At 53.7% G+C, this 22,692-nt stretch overlaps 1 protein-coding gene across 3 annotated transcripts; it reads right to left on the bottom strand.

The window, feature by feature from the left end:
• Positions 1-36: 36 nt before the first annotated feature.
• On the bottom strand, positions 37-21,818 carry EWSR1 (EWS RNA binding protein 1). 3 transcript variants are annotated; one of them, XM_077787114.1, is made up of 18 exons: positions 21,758-21,818; positions 18,783-18,819; positions 18,512-18,563; positions 18,002-18,055; positions 16,659-16,782; positions 11,261-11,447; positions 8,324-8,491; positions 7,492-7,706; positions 6,714-6,894; positions 4,010-4,044; positions 3,329-3,361; positions 2,589-2,707; positions 2,159-2,288; positions 1,910-2,032; positions 1,653-1,833; positions 1,237-1,334; positions 620-893; positions 37-397 (listed from the first exon to the last, which is right to left on the bottom strand). In XM_077787114.1, exons 1-18 carry the CDS (start codon positions 21,768-21,770, stop codon positions 358-360), a joined length of 2,064 nt encoding a protein of 687 aa, XP_077643240.1. In that variant the 5' UTR covers positions 21,771-21,818; the 3' UTR covers positions 37-357. The 3 variants fall into 3 exon arrangements, with proteins under 3 accessions (XP_077643240.1, XP_077643241.1, XP_021393021.2); XM_077787115.1 differs by lacking the exon at positions 18,002-18,055; XM_021537346.2 differs by lacking the exons at positions 37-397; positions 620-893; positions 1,237-1,334; ... (4 more) ...; positions 3,329-3,361; positions 18,002-18,055 and having other exon boundaries at positions 3,977-5,268.
• Between the last annotated feature and the right edge of the window lie 874 nt (positions 21,819-22,692).

Genomic DNA, 22,692 nt, shown 5'->3' on the forward strand with positions numbered 1-22,692 from the left:
GCTCCCGGGGGTGCTCTCAAGAAAGGCCAGCAATGGTGCGGTTACAAACAGCGGGAATTTTATTTAAAAAAACAACCGTCACAACCGTTCACAGCGTTACAGGCGGGGAGGCGGGGCGGGGGCGCGTTAAACAACCGGTTTTATTCTGGGGGAGGGGGGGAAGAAAGAAGTCATCACGCTACCGTTGAACTTGGTTTTAATGTTTCTCCACAAACGGTGAAAAATACTAAAGTACAGACAAGGAGGACTCATAATGTTGTGGCCAACATTATAAATATGGAATTATAAATTTAAAACATTTTTTTTTCTGGTTTAAAAAATAAATCTGGTAGTAAATGCGGCTCTGGGGGGGCGGTGTTAGTAGGGCCGGTCTCGGCGATCCTGGCGGTGTTCGCCCCTGTGGGCCGGGGGAACAGGGATCAGTTGTGGGGTCCAGGAGCCCTTCCTGGGTTAACCCCCTCCCCAGACACCCTGCCACCCATCCACACTCCCCCATCCCACCCCCCACCCTTCACCCCCTCGCCCCTCCACCCATCTGTGCCACCCCAGCCGCCCCCCACCCTTGTCCCCAGCAGGGTCTCCCCCTCCCATCACTCCCAGCCCTGCCCTCCATCCATACTTGTCCATCTTTCCCGGCCCTCCGCGTCGTCCTCTGCCTCCTCCTCCCATCTGCTCCATCAGGGGTCCGGGGGGTCCCCCGGGGCCGCCTCCTCCTCCTCCTCTCCGGCCGCCTCCTCCGTAGCCGCCCCGGTCCATGCCCCGGCCGCCTCGGAATCCCCCTCGGTCTCCGCCGCGGCCGCCTCGGAACATCCCGCCGGGCCCCCCTCGGTCCATCAGGCCCCCGCCGCGCCCGCCTCGCATCCCGCCGGGGCCGCCTCGGCCGCGGTCACCGCCTGCGGGGCAGCGGAGAGCCGGGAGTGAGCCCAGGGCAGCAGCGCCGCTGCCGGGTCCCACCCACCATCCCAGAACACCCAGCAGGAGAAAGGCCGGAGCTGCTGGGGACCCGAAGGGATTCGGGGCTCCTTAAGGCTGAAGCATTGCCCTGGGGAGTTGGGGTGCGGCTGACAGCCCCCCAAACCCAGGAAGCACAGGAGAAATCCCGGTCTCCGTGTCATGGCTCACGGAGGGATGAAGGCCTGGCAGCTCCTGGAGCTGGCCCAGCCATTCCCCAAGGAGCCCGAGGCCAGGCCTGGGGTGTCCCGCTGGGAAGTGGGGCTGTGAACCCCCCAAACGTACCTGGAGGAGGGAAGGGGGGCGGGAGGAACCCCTCTGGTTTGGGCGCCTTGCACTGGTTGCACTCTGTTCTCCAGGCAAAGTTCTGGTTTCCACAGCCCCTGGGTACAAATTCCAGTTAGGCCAGAGTGGGACAGCATTCCAGCTGGGGTGACATTGGGAAGCACGAGCAGGAGAGCGCGTGACAGGGGACACAGGGGCAGGACAGGGGGCACAGCTGCAGTGGGGCGGGGGTCTGGCTGCCCGCAGGAGCTGTGGTTCCCCCCCAGCCCCCAGGGCTGACGCCCCTCCCTCTGTGCCAGGTGGAAGCTGATTCCTGGGAAGGCCCAGCGAGAGATTTTGGGAAAGGCCTGGCTGCCCTGGCCAGCTGCTGGGATGAGTGATGCCCCCTTGGCACAGCCCTTGGGGTGGGTACTCACGGGTTGGGGCACTGCCAGTCTCCGGCGCGGTGCTGGACGCTCCCTCCGGACGGGTTTCCCCGGGATCCCCGCGGTCCTCTCGAGGAGAAGCCACCCCTGTCTCCTCCACCTCGTCCCCCCATCCGGCCCATGGGGCCGCTGGGCCCGCTGGGGCCCCCTGGGCCGCCGGGTCCCCCCGGTCCTGCGGGAAGGAGCCCCGTTAGTGCTGGGAGCCACGGCAGCGTCGGCAAAGCAGCTCTGGGGGGGCTGCACGGTACCTCCACGGAGGGGTGGGGGCATTCCCCGCTGCTCCCGGGGCAGCATCCCGCCCCTCAGGCTGTTCATCGGGCCCTTCTTCCGCGCCAGGGTCACCTTCAGCTTGCTGCCCTGGAAATCCTTCCCTGGGAGGGACACAATGGCAGGGGCATCGGTGAGTCACGGCCCTGCTTCACACACCTGCACCCAAGATGCTTCCCACGCTTGGAATTTTTGGAATTCCACCCCAAAAAACGTCCCCCAGCACTCACCATCAAACCATTCCACGGCTGTCTTGGCAGTGGACGGGTCATCGTAGGACACGGTGGCATCGCCCTTGGGCTTGCCCGTTTCCTTGTCGATGTAGAGGTTTATCATGGGCTGCCCTGTCCTCTTGTTCATCTAAGGGACAGTGGAATGTCACCCCAGTTCTGTGTCCCCACAGCCCAGCAGGGATTTACTCGGTTCTGCTTTCCAGCAGGAGCTCATTCCAGGGACTCCAGGACAGAAGAAAGGGGCCCCAGGCCTACCATGGATGACAGCAACTGCCCAGACACCCCAAAAATGAAGGGACAGGCCCTAAAACAGCACTGCCAGGCCTCTCCCAGAGCCTGGACATGAGGGGCCAGAAAGGAGGAGAAAGAGGAGGAGGTGGGTGATCCTTTTCCCTCTGCCAGTGGGGGGTCACTGGTGTCCCCTCACCTTGACAACACCGCACTGTTTGAAGAAATCTGCCAGATCCTCCAGGGTCACATTATCATTGAGTCCCTGCACATAGACTGCAGTGCTGTCCGAGTCCTCCTCCGAGTCCATAGGGGGGCCTAGGAGACAATTCCCGGGGTCAGTGCAGGCAGAGGAAGGGCAGGGATATCCCAGGGCCGAGTTCTTTCCATCCCCTCATCCCTGCCGGCTGCAGCTTGGCTCTCTGGAGTGACAGGAAACCCCGGGCCCAAGGGAGGGGACTGTCCTCCCCTTCACCCCCGAGTGCCACGGCCACACAGAGCCCACACCCACCCACGTGGGAAGAGCCCCCAGGTTCTTTCAGGCCACATCCCACAGCAGAGATGAGGAAGACCTTCGTGCCCCCTGGGCTCCCACACAAGGACATCCACCCCCCTTTTCCGATGCTGGAAAGCTGACGCAGAACTTCCAGACACGCCTGTGTGACAGGAAGGGACAAGCCACAGATGAAGCTCTGGGGGTGCTGCGGGCTCCCTGGAAGAGCTCCAGAGCATCCCCCAACCCCCTAATTCCTGCAGAGAAGGGGGAGCATCTCCCAACCACGTGTGGTGGTTTTCCAGCTGTTTGGGAATGAAGAGTTGATGGGAACAGCCAGAAAGGCTGGAAGTGGCGGTGGGGTGACGCCGCGGTGGCCGCAGCCCTCGGAACGAGGACAGAAATGTCTGATCCACAACCTCGGGAGGGAGTTTGGTGGGAATTACCTAAATCCAGGTCGGGTCCTTCCTCCATGTGTCCTGCCAGGCGGGAGAGAAGCATAGGGGAGGGTGTTAGTGCGGGCCCTGCGGGCTGGAGAACCGACACACACAACACTAGCTACGACCTGCGCCGCACAAGCAGCAGCACTGCACCTTACTGGGCCATCAGGTGGCTCTTTTAGCACTTCTGCCAACCAAAAACCACTATTACACTGGTTTTAAGCATTTCTTTCCAACCAATAACCACTATTACACTGATTTTTTAGCAGCTTTCAAACCGTTAACCACTATTACACTGATTTTTTTTAGCAGGTTTCAAACTGTTAACCACTATTAACGCTGATTTTTTAAAAGGTTTTGCCGAGCCAATCAGTTTTTAAGTTCATTAATAAAAGTTACTTAGTATATCTATATATATTATAAAAAAAAAAAAAAAAGAAAAGGATTTATTACATCCAAACCATTTCTTTTCCCCAAAATTACAGGAGTGGTTGCTCAACTCTTCCACTGTGTCCGCATACCCCTGGGCATCGCCGGCAGTACCCATTACAGTCTGGTTGCATATTGTCATTTTTAAACCACTTAAACGAATAAAAAATTACACTTCGTGCTAAAAAAAAAAACTGACTGCAATTTTTTTTTTTTTTTTTTTTTTAACACTATCCATTGTAATGCTCAAAAACTTACCACCAGGCTTATTGAAGCCACCTCGCTCTCCAGCGCTGCTGGGGGGATAAACGAAGAAATGAAGGCCTTTCCCTTTACAAAGCCAGCACCGCTCTGAGCCTCTGCGGCTCACAGGGGAGAAGGGCACTGGCTAAACATCTCCAAACATCTCTCTGTCTCTCTCTCATCTCGGCACTAGGCCTTTCTTCAGGGCAGCTCGCTCAAATTTTCTTTACATATAAAGCAACCTTGGTGTGGCTTGAGGCACCGCTTTGCTGTCGGTGCCCTGGCGTTATTACTGGGTATCATCAGTGCAATACTTGGCTGAGAAATTGTTTGTAATCAAAGTGGGTTTTTTTTGTTGTTGTTGTTGTTGAAGAGCAATTTGGGGGTGTTTCAGTGGTCAACTCCCTCCCCTCGGTGTGTCCAGCAAGGTGCACCCTCAGCCTGCGGCAGCGCGGGCCCGCGGGTCCCTGACATTTAACAGTGTAAAAGGAGACAAACCACACGCGAGACCTACAACACAGTTCAGCTGACATCGCCCCTAAAACCCTCAAAATAAAGCCATACATTCAGGTCACTACTGAATTTAACAACTCTTTACAGAGTACAGCGGGGGCTCCAAGGCCTGGGGTGCAGCTTTGTGGACACACTCACTTCTGGGCAGGTGCCAATGCAAACAGGGCCACAGCTTTCACCAAAAGCTTTGGCTGAAGCATTCACAGCTAAAACTGCTTTGGAGCGTGGTGGGGAGGTAGGAAAATGCCACCTCGAGAAAGGATTTAGGCTGTTTCTTGCTCTTTTTTTGGGTGAGCCAGCAAGCTGTTTGGAAGGAGCCGAGCAGAGGAGGGAGAGCACCATGAATTTTTCTAGCAAGTATTGCACCTCTAATACTGGGAAAAAAAAAGTCAATACAGAATTTTGAGCTGTTGCATGCAGCTTTGCCTCCTCTCGTTAAAGTACACACCATTTACGTAATGTCTCTCTTTTTAAACATAAGATTTTTACACTTTTTTTTTTTTCTTTAACGTTACACAATTCTAAAGTAGTAGTATACCCTCCTCTGGTTTTTATTACCAAACAACAAGTATGCAGTTACCAAAGTTACAGAAGGATTCCGTTTATACAATCAATACATTGGGTTAAAAATATTCTATGTATATTTTTCCTCTCCATATGGACACCGTGTCTAGTCCCACTTTTCATTATGCTGCCGGCTGAGTACTGAGTACGGGTACTTTTTAAGTATTGAGGTGTTTACAAGGCTCTCACTTTGTAACCTGTAGCATATAAATGCGACAAAGCATGTTAAAAAGTTTTCCATTTTCATAAAAATATCAAATCATCGAGGCAATGAAAAAGGGCACGTTAATAACATCGAGCTCCTTACCTGCTGGAGACACTGAAATCCATCACCACAGCATGCTAAGGTGGGCCGAGTTCCCCTACCTGCCCTGGGTGTCCCCTGAAGCCACCTGTTCTATGGACATCACAAACTCTACGTCCATAAGGCTGGGGCAGGGGGGGACCCTTTGTAAGGGTCTGGCCAGGTGGGAAATCGCTCGGGAGGCAAATTTGAGCTGGGATTAAGGTGTGAGATCAGAGACAGGTGACAAATCTTTGGCAATGAGAAGCTTGGAAGGGGCTAGAAATTTGAAGATGTGATGATAGACATTTCAGGTGTCTACATCTACTTTCATCGTTAAGAGATCAACACAGCACGGCTGAAATCTTTATGCAGATCCCTGGAACTCTGTTCCACCCGTGCCAATTCCAAGCTGGATGTGTTCCCACACAAACCAGCCCTCTCCATTGTTTCTTGGATTTCTCTGATAAAGATTTCATGCCACGTCAATGGGCTGCAACAGAGCTATGCAGACTGGGGCCGTCCACTGCCAAACTGGGGCTGTCACCGGGCTGTGCCAGGGGGAAAAGTGGCCTCTGGAGGGCAGCTGCCATCACAGCCCCCCTGCCAGCACCGGGGTGGGCACAGCGTGTCCTGTGCCACACCTGGGGACACTCTGCACAGCTCTGAGCAACGGGGTGAGGGGATGGAACACACACAAAGCTGTGAAGCCTCTCTCGGAGGAGCCTTTGGGAGTAGTTCTCCTCCCTCGCCTCTATCAGAATGACCTCCACGGATGGGGACACACCTGAAGGCACAGGTGGCACCAAGCCAGGCTGTGCCATCAGGTGAAATGGCCAAGCTGATTCAGAGCGCCTGAATGCTCCCAGGGGGAGCAGGCCTGGGAGCCAAAGCACTTCTTCCTCTCTGTCCTCGGGCTCCTTCTCCACGTGGCACTGGCAGGCTCCACGGGAGGAGGCTGACACAAGGCTCCTGCCCTGCCAAAATCCCCGCTCCTGAGGCCCAGGGAGCATCCCCTGGAGCTGGTGGGAGGTTTGTGTGTGTTCCACCCAGAGTTACTGTTAAACCCCACAGAGGATTCCACCTCTGAGCAACCGTGAAGGGAGCTGAAAGTGCCAGGGCCAGCATTACCCCCAGTTTCCCCCTCCCTGGGTGCCCAACCAGCTGCAGGACAAACCAACCATCCTGCTCCTATTTCCCTGAGGATAATGTTTCCATGGATGACAAGCAATGCTGCTACACAGACACGTCCTCCATGGAAACACAGCTGGGAACGTCAACCTTTCAGTCCCTTCTTTTGCGTTTCAAATCCTATGGGTAAACCAGAATTAGAGAAAAGGAGAAAAGCTTTGCTCTTACCCCATTCCACCGCGTCCTCCTCCCCGCCCACCTCTGCTCATGCCTCCACGCTCATATCCCCCTCGTCCCCTGCCCCGGCTATCGGGGCCGCTCAGATTCCGGCTCTCTCCGGGGCCGGAGAAGCCTCCGGATTCCTGCCCGTACATGTTCATGCTGCTGGGATGGTCCTGGCGGAACGAGCCTGGGGAAGGGTGCAAACAGGTCAGGAGAGGCAGCCCCTTCACCTGCCCTCAGCTCCAGCCACGTTGCAGCTGTTCAGTTTGGGAAAATCCCTCTGAGGGTGTTGATTCCAGATGTTTCTCCAGACAAGGTCACCCCTGACCCACATCCCCACGTGCCACATCCGCATGACTCTTAAATCCCTCCAGGGATGGGGACTGCACCACTGCCCAGGGCCTGACCAACAGGAAGAAATGTTCCCAAAATCCACCCTGAGCGTCCCCTGGCCCAGCCTGAGGCCGTTCCCTCTCCTCTTGTCCCTGTTCCCTGGAGCAGAGCCCGACCCCCCGGCTGTCCCCTCCTGTCAGGAGCTGTGAGAGCCACAAGGTCCCCCCTGAGCCTCCTTTTCTCCAGGCTGAGCCCCCTCAGCTCCTCCCCACAATCATTTTGTGCCTCTGTGCTCCCACCTTTCCCCTGAGGGGATCATCCCAACCTACCACTGCCTCCAGAAATGCCGTTTTTCATCAAGAGAGGCCAAACCCCAGCTCAAACACCCTCCCCCTTCAACCCAGCTCTGAGTTTAAGACCCAAACCAAGGCCAGGGCTCCTTCCCACTCACTCTGCTGGCCGTAGCTGCTGCTCTGCTGGCTGTACTGGCTGGGGGCCTGGCTGTAGGATCCGGTGGGAGGTGGGTAACTGGTGGGAGGTGGCTGCTGGCCATAGCTGCTTTGCTGGCCGTAACTGGTCTGCTGGCCATAGGAGCTCTGCTGCCCGTAGCTGCTCTGCTGGGAGTAAGTGCTCTGATCGTAACTGCTTGGCTGTGTGGAGGAATAGCTGGAAGATAAAAGTGTTGGGAAAGGTGGGATGATGAGGCAATTCCCTGGCAGCACACATGGAATGGCTCATGCTGGAAGGCAATGCAATTACAGGCTGTATTTAGTGCAGTAAATCACTTTAAAAGCTGAAGTCATCCTATGGAGGCCAGTCTCCAGGGCTGTGAAAGCAAAAACTACGTGGCCAATCCCAGTTTATTCACACCTCTAGGAAAAGGCACAAGTGCCAGGGCAAAACTCAGTGGTAATGGAGGTAACAGGCCCTGAATAAAAGAAGCTCCTCTCATGCAGCTGGGCCTTTGAGAATTTCAAAGTGTACATTTTAGAAGTCACATCAAAGACACCTGAAGGGAGAAGGGAGCTCCTGGGCCAAGCTGTATGTAGAAGGAGGCAGCAAAATGTCACTCTAGGAAAATTCTTAAAATTAAAAAAAAAAAAACGTAGAAAATGTCTTAAAACCCATTTGTCATCATGCAGACACTTCTACACTCAGCCACAGCCTCCCCATCCCCACCACAACAACTACAAGAAGCACAGCTCCTCCTCCCAGGCCACCAAGGGTCCTTTTCCATGAAATCCCCCCAAAAGGCCCCTGAGCTGAGCACTGCCAAGCGTTACCTGGTCGGAGGGTAGGAGGGTGGAGCAGAGACAGGCTGCATGGGGTAGCTGGCAGGCACCTGGGGGTAGCTGTAGTTGCTCTGCCCGTAGCCCAGGCTGGGCTGGCTGTAGCCTGTCGTGCTGGACTGAGGCTGGCTGGTCTCTGCTGGTTTGCTGCCATCCTGGGGTCTGGGGAGAAATATGGAACAACATTGGTGCCCAGCCCCACAGCTGGCAGCAGCAAAGGGCTCAGATCCCACAGGACTGGGGGTTGTGAGCTCTTTTTTGGGGTAGCATTAAAGCTGGCCTTGATTTGTGACAGCCACTCTGGCAGCAGCCAATAAATAGGTAATAAACACAATTTTAGCACTCACTGCCTGGGTATTTGCACACTCCAGGAAAGGGCCAGGCAGTGCTCTGAACAGAGAGCATGGAACACCACAGCTCCTGTTCATCCCAAAGCCACGGGGCTCAGACCTGGGCTGTGGGGCTGAGTGGAGGATGTGGAATGCCAGCAAGGCTGCTCCTGCAGAGCCCTGGGAAAGCAGGAGCTGAAGCAGGCAGCAGGGCAGGCACTGAAATGCCCCATTGTTTGGTTCAGAATCCAGCTCAGGCAGATATTGCCTCACACACGTTATCCCCCAATGATCCCACGGAACAGAAAGGATGCTGGGCTTGGACTGGGTGACCTTTAAAGGTCCCCTCCAACCCAAACCACTCACAATTGTGTGTTTAGAATTAACTCTCAAGGCCTGAAATTTGAGAACCCTTTGCATGTGATTCACACATCCCCTTCTGTTTGTCCCAAAGTTTAAAAGCCCTGTGAATGTGGTACTTGGGGAGCGGGTTAGTGGTGGCCTCCATGATCTCAGAGGGCTTTTCTAACTCCAAGAATTCTGAGTCTTTAACTTCTATTTGTTTTTCAGAGTGGAGCAAAAATAGTGAAGCTGCTTTTGCTGTAGAAGCTGGGAAAAATTATACACAATGTCAGGATTCATCCAGCAAATTTACATCTCTTTAAAGTGTAACCTGTCAGAGCTGTGCCAGGTTCTGCCTTCCCTTCCCACAGTGCTTGCTACAGACACCAGGTAAGGGAAAAAATCAGCGTTTACTCACTTCCAAACAAGTTTCCATTATGTATTCTAAATGTTTCATATCCTCTCAGCAAACAATTCAACTCAATAGATGACAGGCAGTGCCCAGAGGGGTGAGATTTAAAGAGGAAATGTTTTGCAGGCTGTGCATCCACCCAGCATCCTGCCTGACCCCGTGACTCGGGAGCAGACAGGGCTCAGCCCTGTCCTGCAGTGCCAGAGGCCAGAGCCTGATGTGGCTGCGGCGGCTCCCTGATCCCGCAGGAACGGGAACGGGACCGGGAATGGGACCGGGAGCGGTGCTGACACCGTGCCCTCCCACAGCCCTCCCACAGCCCTCCCACTGCTCCCTCCTCCTGCCACAGCCCCAGAGCAGGAGGATGGGGAGCAGTGAGAAGAGAAGGAGGAGGAGGAGGGGAATGAGGAGGAGAAGGAAGGAGTAACTAGAGATGAAGAAGAAGAAGGAGGAACAAGAGGAGGATGAGACGGAGGAAGAAGAGAAGAAGGAGGAGACAGAGGAAGAAGAGAAGGAGACAGAGGAAGAAGAGAAAGAGGAGGAGGAAGAGGAGTAATGAGAGATGGAGAAGTAAGAGAAAGAGGAGCAGAAATAGGAGGAACAAGAGGAGGAGGAAGAAGAAAAGGAGGAGGAAGAGAAGAATGAGGAGGGGGTGGAGAAGAAGGATGAGGAGAAAAAGGGGGGAAGAAGAAGAGAAGGAAAAGGAGGAGGAACAAGAGGAGGAGAAAAAGGACAAAGAAGAGAAGGAGAAGGAAGAAAAAAGGAGGAGGAGAAGAGAAGGCTGAGGAGGGGGTGGAGGAGAAGCATGAGGAAGAAGATAAAGAAAAGGAGGAGGAAGAATAGATGGAGGAGGAAAAAAAAGAGGAGATGGAGAAAGAGGAAGAGGAGGAAGATGAGGAAGGGGTGGAGAAGAAGGATGATGAGAAGGAGGGAGAAGAGAAGGAAAAGGAGGAGGAATAAAAGACGGAGGAGAAGGAAGAAGAGACAGAGGAGAAGATGGAAAAAAAGAAGGAAGAGGAAGATGATGAGGATGGTGACAACGAGGAGGATGAGGATGGTGACAATGAGGAGGAAGATGAAGACGGTGATGATAAAGAGGAGGAGGGAGAAGAATGATGATGAGAAGAAGGACGGAGAAGGAAAAAGGAGGAAGAAAAGACGGAGGAGAAGGAGGAAGAGACAGAGAAGGACAAGAAGGAGGAGGATGAGGATGGTGACAATGAGGAGGAGGAAGATGAGGAAGGGGTGGAGAAGGATGGGGTAGAAGAGAAGGAAAAGGAGGAAGAAAACACAGAGGAGCATGAAGAATAGACAGAGGAGAAGAAGGAGGAGAAGGAAGATGAGGATAGTGATGATGATGAGGATGGTAAGGAGGAGGAGGAGGAAGATGAGGAAGGGGTGAAGAAGGATGGAGAAGAGAAGGAAAAGGAGGATGAATAAAAGACAGAGAAGGAGGAAGAGCCAGAAGAGAAGCAGAAGAAGGACGAAGATGAGGATGGTGAGGAGGACGATGAGGAAGATGAGGAAGGAGTGGAGAAGAAGGAGGAAGAAGAGAAGGAAAAGGAGGATGAATAAAAGACAGAGAAGGAAGAAGAGCCAGAAGAGAAGCAGAAGGACGAAGATGAGGATGGTGAGGAGGAGGAAGATGAGGAAGGGGTGGAGAAGGAGGAAGAAGAGAAGGAAAAGGAGGATGAACAAAAGACAGAGAAGGAAGAAGAGCCAGAAGAGAAGCAGAAGGAGAAGGATGAAGGTGAGGAGGAGGAAGATGAGGAAGGGGCGGAGAAGAAGGAGGAAGGGAAGGCAAAGGAGGATGACCAGAGCACAGAGGAGGAGGAGGAGGGGCGGTACCTGGCGGGGGCGGCCGGCGCCGGCTGCTGCCCGTAGGCCGGGTAGGTGGGCTGGGTGCCGTAGGCGGCCGGGGCGGCGTACGAGCTCTGGCTGCTGGTGACCGTGGCCGTGTTGGTGTCGTAGGCGGCGCTGCCGTAGCCCTGCACGGGCTGGCTGTAGGCAGGGGGGGCAGTCGGGGCGCTGTAACCTGCAACACAGCACAGCTCAGCCCCACGGCTCTGCCGGACCGCGCAATTCCAGCCGGGCTTCAGGCTCATCTCTCCCCGTGCCCGGCCGTGGGACACCTTCCACCATCCCAAGCCCTGTCCAGCCTGGCCTCGGGCGCTTCCAGGGATCCAGGGGCAGCCACAGCTGCTCTGTGTCACCTCCCTCACCTCGGCTTCCCATCTAACCCTGCTTTCTGGCCACACGAAGCCATTCCTGTCCTTCCAGACTCCTGTCCCAGGTCCTTCTCCAGCATTCCCAAGTATCTCAGACTCTGATCCTTGTGGTGCTTCTGGGGCTGAACGCAGACACAGTTTTACCACCACAAAACCACCTCAGACAACTCAAAAAATATCAATTACCCCACCCTGCCCCGCTGCCTTACTCACAGAAGACCCCCACCTTGGGAAGCCTCAGCCTTCAGCCCCTCAGCATCCCAAAATCCCACTCCCAGGAGCTTTCTGGAAGCCACCCCTGGACCAGCACCCAGGATTGTTTACAGCAACCAGAGCTCAGGCAGGGCAAGCTGAGACATGGAGCATCTCCTCAACAAAGGCAGGGTAACAAACCCCCTTGAGCTCCAAAGTAAAGAAATCCAACTGATTTGGCAAGTATAGTCCCATCCTTTTAGCTCTTCTGAAAAATAAAGGCACAAAACCTGGCCTGGGAAGTCTTTCAGAGGCATTTCTGAAGGCCTATTTTAAATCAGTAAAGCTGGAAACAAAAGAAAAGCACTTTCCATTTGCTTTCACATGAGAAAAAGGTCAAAAGAGACACATCAGGCAGCTCCTGATGTTTTTATGTACCTTCCCTTTTCTCAGAATTTCAGTTCAGTTTAGGGAAAAAGCTGTGAGCTCACAGAGTTCCTTTTCAACAGTTTTACAATATCCAAGATCCCCAAACAGCTCCTGTATAATTTAGTGGCATTTGCCTTGTCACAAAGGTGAACTGGCATTAGCACACCGGGTTTGTGCTCTTAACAACCTTTCTAACAAGTTTTCAAATTAAGAATATGAGACTTAGATGGAAAAACAGCAATAAAAATGCTGTGAAACATTAAAAAAGGCAAAAAGAGCAGCCAAATGCTCTCATGGCTGGGATCAGTGAAGGCAACAGCTTCTCCATCACTTTTGATTTTTAATAAACACGGGAGGCTTGTGACACATTTCCTTTAGGCAAATTGGGCTGCAGCATTTTATTCCAAGTGCCTGATTTGCAAAGCAAACAGCACTTCCAGCAGCAGAACACGCTGTGCCCTCACAGAGCACCACGGTGTGCCACAGCCCCACTGCTGCCTCCACACCAGGGCAGCAGCAAAGAGGAACAGGAGGAGGCCAGGAAGTCTGCACAGCAAATTCACTACAGACACCCCCAAATTCCAGCTTTTCTGCTGGCCCTCAGGATCCTGGTGAAGACACAAGGCCAGCCTGGACCCTCTGCCAGAGTCCTACCCCTGGCCCCCAGCCCAACCCCATCCCAGGGCTGCCACGCTGGGAATGCAAACTGAACTCCCACTGGGAAATAACTTGTGGGAATCACCAGAAAATCAATTTTAATGGTTATTATTCCTGTCTGCTGCTCTCTGAAAAGTGTTGCTGAGAAGGGTGAAGGGGATGATGCCCAACGGGAGGATTTTTAAAGCCTCGGACAAATTTGAGCAGCCCAAACACTTAAATGTGAGGCTAGACAGCAATTGCACAGGGAGCACAAATCCCAGGAGTTAAATAAACCTTTATTTTAACTGCCAAAGCCTGACCACACACTAGAAAAGGCTAAGTACAGCCTGCAGCCCGTGTGCTGCAGCCACAGCCCTGCCCTGGGCTGCTCCCCTTGGATTTGGGGCCCCAGGGTGCTCCTCCCACAGCTGGGCTCCCTTTCCCAGTGCTCTTACTGGGAGCAAAAAGCTTTGCTGGCTCTGCACAGGCAGCAGGATAAAAGGGAGGAGAAAAAAAAAAAAAAAAAAGTTGAATTTTAAAGCTTCAGCTCTAGATGGAGCATTTCCCTCGTGGTAGAGTGTGCTCAGCAGGAAGGGTTTGTCCCAGAGGAAAGGCAGTGATTTCCCATCCCACTGGTCCAAATCACAAATCAAGCCCAATTTAGACACTCTGGGAACCCTCAAGGGCTGTTCTTTTGAGGGTGGCATCTCTATGAAATCCCTTTTCTCTCCTCCCCTCCCAGTTAGGAAAATAAAAGTTGACACAGCAGAAAAGCTGGTGAAAGAAAAAGGTAACAGAAGGAATAATAACCTGCTTAAAGTGCCTAAATTCCCCTCAAAGAAACCCCTTCCTGAACGTTAGGAATTCTTCAGGTGGTGGAGAAGCTTGCAGTATTTGACCCACAGAGAATATCAACTGGAAAAGTCTGGATTCACAGAGATTTCTTCCTTCCAGAAAGATTTATTTAGGAAGAGAGCTGCCTCCTGCTTGGCTTGTGTCTGTCCCAGCAGTGAGGGGCTGGAGAAGGGATGCAGAGCTGACTCTCTCTCCTGCCTGTTTTGGGATATTTTGGGGTTGTTATGGCAGCTGTGTGTTCATGAATTCCAAATCCTTTAGAAATTTCAATATCCATACCCCAAATTTCCCAGGTAAAGGGAAGCAGGGACTGCCTGGCTTTAGAGAGCACTTCCCACTTCCAAGAGATCCACACCTGGACACCAAAATGCTCTTTATTTATTTACTCCTGTAATTGCTGCTAATACCCTGCACTGATTAATGAGCCACAGGTCTGAGGGTGCCCAGTGATCCCCAACCTGAGGATCCCAAATCCCATTTTTCTCTGGAACAAAGTGACTGAGTGGCTCCAAGACACCTTTTCCTACAGCCCCAGGGAGGGAAGGAGGGTGGTAACTCTTTCCTGGGGTATCCTAGAGGCAAGGCAAGGAAAAATCCATCCCTGCCATTCCCACCCATCCTGAGAGGCTGCATCCACACACATCTTGGATTTCCTTGACCTCAACAACACTTCACCTAAACACCAGGCTGTACAGGCAAAAAAAAAACCAAAAAAAACAACCAAAAAAAAAAAAAAAAAGCCTTGATGAACTGCAGTACAAAAAGGTGATTCACAGAAAAACAGGATTGGGATTCAACTGTAAGAATTGCACGTGTCTCAGGGCATGACAGTGTCTGGCCCAGGGGTTTATTGAGCATGAAAGGCAGGGAGGGGACAGAGAGAGAGGCTGCAGTCTCCTTTCCACAGCTCTGGCTCCTCAAGGAGAGGCAGGTGGAGGAAGGATAAATCCAGCCTGGCTCCATGCCCAGAGCTGCCACAGCCCAGCTCTGTGGGCTGATAGGATCTTTTGCTTGACCACTTTCTAAGTTGGTGGTTTTTTCATGGATGACAAGAAAATGAAGCTTTTTTTCTTTTTTTTGCCTACAAAAAAGTGCAGCTGTGCAGAAAAAAAAAAAAAAAAAAAGCCTGATATTATTATTATTATTCTCCCAGCAAATCTCCTCTTAAGGGAAAAGGAAAAACATAAACAGAGCAGTTTCCTGTGACTCCCGTGGGACTGGAGTCCACAGGAGTCACAGGGATGTAAATATTTCTAAGAAAGGAATTTTGGAAGTTCACAAATCATTTTTTGCTGCCAACTTTTCTCTAGGTAGTCTTAAGTGAAAAGAAAAAGTCCTGTAGATAACCCCCAGTGACACCAGCTAATAGATATGGATCTCATGAGCAGGAATTTTCCTGATCCATGTAAAGATGGTAAATATTTTCATTTTGGTTAATATTTTCTCTCCAGCTCCTCCCTCTGAAGAATTCCTCAATGGCCTCTACAGTCAGATATCCCAATGTCTGTCTGTCCTGGAATTCCCTTGCTTTGGGAAGTGTTTAATTCCAACTACAAAATGTTTATAATGTCTCTCCCAGGAATGTGCAGGACACAGCACCCAAGGAATCACTGGGAGAAAAATCTGCTTTCTAAAACTCCTGAATATTCAGCCCAAACATACATTAAATAAACATGAATAGACATGAATTAAACATTGCTTCAATAGTTTCAAACATTTAGACACTCGTCTGGAGGAAATTCCAGCTCCAAGAACACGCTGTGAGAGTTTATGGAGCATTAATTAGCAAGTATCTGCTGTGGAAATCCAAAACCACCACAGGGCATGCAAAGGTGGAGGGCAGGATGGTGTTTATCCTTTAGGAAATGGGGTTGGAGTCACCTAAAAGGTCTTAGTGGTCAGGATTTTGTCCATGAAGATGGCACTTGGGAGAGTTTGGAGACAGCAAAGAGCACTGCAGCCTTGCCAAGCCCTGCCTGTGTGAGCTCTGACACTCCAGGGTTTTGGCACTAAAACCAAGGGACACCTCAAGGGTTCCCACCAAAGAGGACCTCGAGTTCTGACAGGATGAGACAGAACTTTCCCTGCAAGAGTGAGCAGCACAGTCCAACCTGGACTGGCTCCTTCCACTGGGGGAAGCACCAGATGAGAAGGAGAAAGCACAGGATCAGAACAGGCACATGTCACTGCCAGAGACAGGGCTGGCAGGGAAGGGAAGGGCTGAGGAGCAGCCAGGGACACTGTTCCCTTTGCTCTGAGCACAGCACGTCCTGCTGGGTCCCACAGCACCCAAACCCTGCCCTGAAAACTCAACAGTGCATTTATTCCTGTTTATGCACGGCTGCCACAGCCCTGGCAGTGCCCAAGGCCAGGCTGGACACTAGGGCTTGGAGCAGCCTGGGACAGTGGAAAGTGTCCCTGCCCATGGCAGGGGGTGGCACTGGATGAGCTTTAAGGTCTCTCCCAGCCAAAACCATTCTATGAAGGATCTGGAGCTGCTGGAGCCAGTCCTGAGGAGGCCATGGAAGGCTGGAGACAGGCTGGGAGAGCTGGGGGTGCTCACCTGGAGAGGAGAAGGCTCCAGGGAGAGCTCAGAGCCCTTCCAGGGCCTAAAGGGGCTCCAGGAGAGCTGGAGAGGGACTGGGGACAAGGGATGGAGGGACAGGAGACAGGAAATGGCTCCCACTGCCAGAGGGTAGGGCTGGATGGGATATTGGGCAGGAATTGTTCCCTGGGAGGGCAGTCACACGGGTTACCCACAGCTGCCGCATCCCTGGAAGCGCCCGAGTTTGCCCAGGGCTTGCAGCAACCTGTGGGAGCTGTCCCTGCCCACGGGACAGCTTAGGTGACATTAAGGCCTTTGCCAGGCCGAGCAGAGCTGGGCCCAGCCCAGCAGGTCTCACCTGTGGGGGGCTGCCCGTAGGAGGTGGCGTAGGCCGTCTGCCCGTACGTGGCCGTGGTCTGCGGCTGTGTGTAGCTGACGTCGCTGGGCTGCCCGTAGGTCCCGTAGCTCTGCTGCCCGTAGGTCTGCTCCAAAAGGACACAGATTCAATCCATGTGCACAAGTGACCCCCCCCAGGAATTGCAGTTGCTGAGCACTCTCAAAGCCAAGGCTGCTGTGAAAGTTTAGGTGCCACGGGAAATTCCGGGTCAGCTCTGCAAGGAGGTGACGGAGTGGTTTTTCCCTGCCAAGGCTGAAGGAACAGGCTCTTGACATTGGCACCACACACCTCTGCTCTGTGGAAAGCAAACAGGAAAGCTCCCAGCTGCTCACAGCTACCAGCAGCACCCACAGGCACCATGCCAGCTTAACCTGGAATACGGGAATGGGAGCGCTCCCTGCACAAAGGAAAAGTCACTTCAGTGTAAAACTGCTTTGGTGTTGGCTAAAGGAAACCTGTGGAAGGTTTCCATTAAATTATTTGGAGTATTTTTCATGCTCATCAGCCATGAATTTGAAAACTGGGTGCAGGCATGGAAGGATGGGATCCATGGGAACACCCAAAGTATCCCAGCGCTGCTGCTCCCATTCCGGTGCCGATGTGCTCAGTGAGGGATCAGCTCTCACCTCACCCATTCCCTGACTCTGTTTCCAAATCCAGCTTGAAAATCACTGAGGGAAGGAGAGGAGCAGCTGTGCCCAGCAGTGCCACCAGCTGCCAAAGCCATGCCCTACCTGCCCATGCTCCAGGCACCAGCAAGCTTGCAACAGCTCCTGGCTTAGCACCAAACTCTGGATCCAGCTTGAGAAGTGACATGGAGACAACTTTACCCTCCAGACTCTGAAAGAATTCAGATTTCTCTCGACTTTTTGGGATATTCAGCCTTCCTGAACTCAGGGCACAGCTCTGAACCAGGAGCAGGAAAGCCCTGAGCACATGAACACATCTCTGTCCCTGGAAGTTCCCTCCAAAAAGGGGCAGGGAACGCTGCAAACTTCCCATGGGCACGTGCCTACAGCTGAGATTAGCTGGTTAGGGCTTTAATTAGCTGGTTAGGGCTTTAATTAGCTGGTTAGGTGTTTAATTAGCTGGTTTTAGTTGCTGAGGCTTCCTGTTCCTACCCTTATCCTGCTCCCACCTTTCACCTCACCTACAACTGGGAGCAGCTCTTCCAGTTGTGGTCTCCAAAGACTTTTAATTTAAATAAGTCACCATCACCTTCCTTTCAGCCCACACTGAGCCTGTCTTCCTCCTCTTGGGAAGGAAAATTAGGCCTACAGCACTTTTTGAGGACAAGAATTTACCTTTGGAAACATACTTGGAGTTTGCAGACAAATGTGGTTGTAGTAACTTGGATTCTAAAGGTTAAAAATAAGCATTAAGTTAATCTCTTAAAGACCATCATTATCTTGCAGTCCAGCCAACTGAGAGTATGAACACTTATAGCAATAAAACTCCAGGAAAAAGCAGATTCCCTCCTCCTCCTCCTCTGTCCAATTCTGCCATTTCCCAAAAGGCAATTCCCCCCTTTTTTCCCAGTTTTTTTCTCTCCTACACCTCTGATTACAACACCCACCAACGTGGTGGTGTCAAACATACACCAAGAATTTGGCTTTTCTGGCATCGGGATTGAATAAATTAACAAAAAAAGGGGGATTGTTGAGGTTATTTCCACTTCTAAAAAGCACTTTGGGCTGGGGGAGAAGCTCCAAGACAACTTTTAACCACGGATTTTGACGCTGCCACTCGGAGTTTCCAGTTTTCCTGGAAAACAGGTGATTGAGCAGGAATTCCACCCCCTCCCCATGTTTTACCTGGGTGGTCTGTGCATATCCTTGGGCTGGCTGAGGTGCATAGGCGCTGTAGCTGTGGAATGAATGTAAAGACATTTATAATCTTGCCCCAAATCTGCATCACCAGACAAATTTTCACACAGCCCCAACGGTTTCTTGCTGAAATTCTACGAGAATACAAAGCTCCAGGAAAACCCTCAGGATCTTCCAAACATACCTGAGTTAAGCCCAAACCATAATTATGATTTACTTTTATGACATCTTTTTAAAACAGGGAGGATAAGCTACTTACCCCTGCTGAGCTGCAGCTTGGCTATAGGTACTGTAATCTAAAAGAAAAGGAGAAGAATAAAAACATTGATAAAGGCTTAATAAAATTAAAGAGACCAAGAGCACAGCAGCTGGAATTTCCTCCTGCAGCTCGCTATAAACCACTGGAATTCCAGTTTCCCAAGGGTGGAAGGTAAATGCACATTTTCAGTCCTCCTTTTGGAGGGGAACAAAACCTCCCTTCCCCTCATTGTTCCTGCTGCTCGCAGCAGCCACTTTGATCTCAAATGACCCCGGTTCAATTTAACTGCCACCTTGGATGGATCCCAGGGGGCTGGCAGGGGGGGATTTGGGTTGGAACAAAGGAAAAACAGGGATCTGAGCCTTCCAAACCCACCACCCTGCTCTGAAAGGGCTGGGCTGGAAGGTTTCACCACCTTCACTCCTTCCCTTTCAAGGACACAAATGGATGGCTGGAAAGCCACTTGTCCCCCTGGAAGGGCTGGAGCTGGGAAGATGGGAGTGATTCCCTCCACAGATCCTCAATCCAAGTCAGCAACTGACTGGGAGGAGAACCAAAATCCTGAAAACCCCAGCAGCAAAGCCTGTGCTGAAGTGATTTGCTGGCAGGGATGGAAAATGAATCCACATGGCAATTAGGAGGCTAAATTTGAAAGGACTGCAGCTCCCAGTTCCCTCAGAGGCAGCAACAGCTCCAGCTCCCAACCCAAGGTCCGGAGCACGGATGAATTCATCATTCCCAGCAGACCTGGCCAGAGACCCCAGCTCTGCCAGGAGCACAGAAGGTGCTCAGGAGATCAGGAATGAGCCCAGAACCTCCTGGTGGAGGCCACAGCCAGAAGCTGCATCAGTGGAGCTGCTCCCAACCATCCCTGTGCGGGAAGAGTTTCCACTGCTCCCATCACCATCACACCTTGGCCAGAAATCCAAGTTTCTCCCAAGAATCATGGAATATCCCCAAGTGGGAGAGACCCACACGGATCATGCTCAACTCCTGCACTGGAGAACTTGAGGAAGCAAATTTTGCCTGGCTTTAATGCCATTATCCCACAATTCCCAAGGCATGGAGCCCCAGGAATCACTTGGAAAACACAGCTTCCATCCAGCACAACCTCCTGTTCCCCAGCCTGTGCATCCATCCCTACTAAACCCTTCCTGCCCAGCCTCCAGGGGTGCTCCCAGCTTCTCCTCCTGCTCCCTGGGCAGGAGCAGAGCCCCTGGATCCCTGCTGGAGGCAGGAACAGGGATCCCAGCAGGAATCCTTGGCAGTTGTCCATTCCTTTGACCTTGCCCAGAACACCTCACACGGGGAAAGAAGACACTTGGAGTTCTCCAAAGCTTTCCCTGCTCCCAGGACACAAGGCACAAGTTGTTAAACTCCCCTGGCAGCATTCCCACTTCCCTCTCAGGTTGGCAAGTGGGATACTGGAACATTTTCCTTGTTCAGTTCAGGGTTCTGGGTTTGTTTGTTTTTTTTTTTCATTCACTTTACATGTGGTTCTGCTAAATCCTGAGTGTTAATTAATGCCTGGTCCCCCTCATCCAGCTTCCCTTTCCCTACCACTCCACTTTTTTCCCTGCTCACCCTCCAGCCACCAAAACCTCATTTAATTTGTTTTTAGCCCATTTTGGCCTCGAGCTCCACGCAGGGGTATCAATTAACCCCTCTCCTCACAGCCCTCCCCCAGTCCCACCTAAACCCAACATTTTCCCCTCTGCAGGATTTAATTCCAGGTGTGGAATTTGCAGTTTGCCTGTGGTGATGCCTCTCTTTTAATTTGCTGGGATTTAGAGGAACATGGAACATTAATAAAAAATAATATTATGGTTCATTTAGTTAAACCCATCTCCTGGCTTTTATTTCCAGGGGGAAATTAATCTTCTTCCTTTTATTTCACAAGGCTCAGAAGCACACCAGAGGCTGAAAATAGCAGCTCCCAGGAGGAACAATTCCATGAATTAAGGGAAAACACAGCTGTGGTTTTAACCCCCATCCTGACAATTCCACTGGCAGATGTTCCTTTACTGACTTTTCTTTTTCAAGCTCCCCAAGGTGCTGTTGGTGATATTCCCTCACACTCCATGGCCTGGGAGATTTTCCTTGCTGGAAAAAAGGAAAATCCTCATTTCTTTTAAAGGGAGTCAAATCCTGCTGGGATTTAAAGTACTTTAAGGTGTACTGAGCTGGAGAGTCTCAGTCTCCAACTATTTGTATCCAGCTGGAGCCCTCGTGGAAAAACGTTTCATTCAGAAAAATGTGGAGCCATGGAGATGGTGGAACATCTTATCTCCCTGTGGGGAAAAGTTGGCAGAGGAGAAGGCTCCAGGGAGAGCTCAAAGCCCCTTCCAGGGCATAAAGGAGCTCCAGGAGAGCTGGAGAGGGGCTGGGGACAAGGGATGGAGGGACAGGACACAGGGAATGGCTCCCACTGCCAGAGGGGAGAGCTGGATGGGACTTTGGGCAGGAATTCCTGGCTGGGAGGTGCTGGAGCGGAGATCCCAGAGGATGCTCCGTGCCCGGCGGTGCCGCGGGCCGGGCTGGGAGCCCGCAGGGGCAGCGGGAGGTGTCGCTGCCCCCGGGATGGCTCCGGCTCCCTTCCCACCCGCGGCGCTCCGCCGTCCCGCATCGCAGCCAGAGCCGCCCGGCAGGGCCGGAGCGAGCCCCGCTCGGCCTCGGCTGCTGCGAGCGCGGGGCCCCGGCGATCCGGCGGCACCGAGCGGCCGCAAGAGCCGCAGCGGACACTGAGGGGAAACACCCGCGGCCCCGGCGCGGCCCGGGCGGGCGGACCGCTGGGACACGGGCGGGACGGGCCCTGCACGGCCCGACCCCAGCGGCCCCCCGGGCGCGGCGCCGCGGGCCGGCGGCGCCGTCCCAGCGCCCCTCCGGCCGCTCCGCGGCGGGGGCGGCGGCGCTGCCGGGGGTCCCGTCCCGCCCCGCCGCCCGCCCCGGGCCCGGCCCGCCCCGGCCCCGCTCACCCGTCGACGCCATTTTCTCGCCTTCCTCCTCCGCGCTGCCCGCCCGGCCCCGCCCCGCGCCGCGCATGCGCCGCCCGGCCCCGCCGCGCGCACCACCCCGCGCCCGGGGGGCGCCGCCGGCAGATCGCGCCCCGGGGGCTCGGCCCGCCCCGCTCCGCCGCCCGCCCGCCGCTGCTGCCGTCCGCGGGGAACCGGGACGGCCCCGCCGGCAGCGGCCGCCGCTCCGGTTTGCGGCTCCGCCGCCTCGCTGCGCGCTTCCCCCCCCCGCCGGGCGGAGGGATGGTACGGCCCGCGGCCGTTAGGGACCGTCGCGCAAGAGGCGCTCGGGCCGCGAGGCGGAGCGGGGAGCGCGGCGGGGGCGTGACGTCACGGCCGGCGTAGTGATGTCATTGCGGCGTGGCGGGGCTGCCGTGACGTCACGCGCCGTGCCGCGGGGGGGGCCTGGCGGCGCCTCCTGGCCGTGAGGTCGGTCACTCGGTGTCACCGGCCGGCGGCTGGCGCCACGGGCTGTGTGCGACCTCGCCAGGTGCCGAGAAGTGGCAGGGCGGGTGCTCGTTGGGGTGCCCGTGCTGTGGTTGGCATTGCACGCTGCCCACGTGGCGAGCGTGGCAGAGTGACGTCACCGCGTGTCATCGCTGCATGACGTCATCATGTCCCATGAGGACATGAGGGGGTACCGCGTGTCCTGCGTGTACTGGGGGTGACCCGGGCTGTGGTGGCACAGCTGGGTGTCCCATGGGTGGTGGGATGCGGGTGGGTGTCCCGGGGCTGATGTTGCATGGATTGGTGTCACATCGCGGGTGGGTGTCCCATGGCACAGCCATGTGTCCCCTGGGTGTCCCTGAACTCCATTCCATCCCATGGATCCCATCCCATCCCATCCAATCCCATCCCATCCCATCCAATCCCATCCCAAGGATCCCATCCCGTCCCAT

This window comes from Lonchura striata, chromosome 18 (genome assembly GCF_046129695.1).
Source record: "Lonchura striata isolate bLonStr1 chromosome 18, bLonStr1.mat, whole genome shotgun sequence".
In the NCBI taxonomy this organism is placed as follows: Eukaryota; Metazoa; Chordata; class Aves; order Passeriformes; family Estrildidae; genus Lonchura; species Lonchura striata.

Excerpts from the sequence above, each read along its gene's own strand:
- EWSR1 (XM_077787114.1), bottom strand. Across the intron at positions 11,448-16,658 it reads CTACGGGCAGCCCCCCACAG|GTTACAGCGCCCCGACTGCC; the intron begins GTGAGACCTGCT and ends GCTGTGTTGCAG. Across the intron at positions 6,895-7,491 it reads CAGCAGCTACGGCCAGCAGA|GCTCGTTCCGCCAGGACCAT; the intron begins GTGAGTGGGAAG and ends ACCCTTCCCCAG.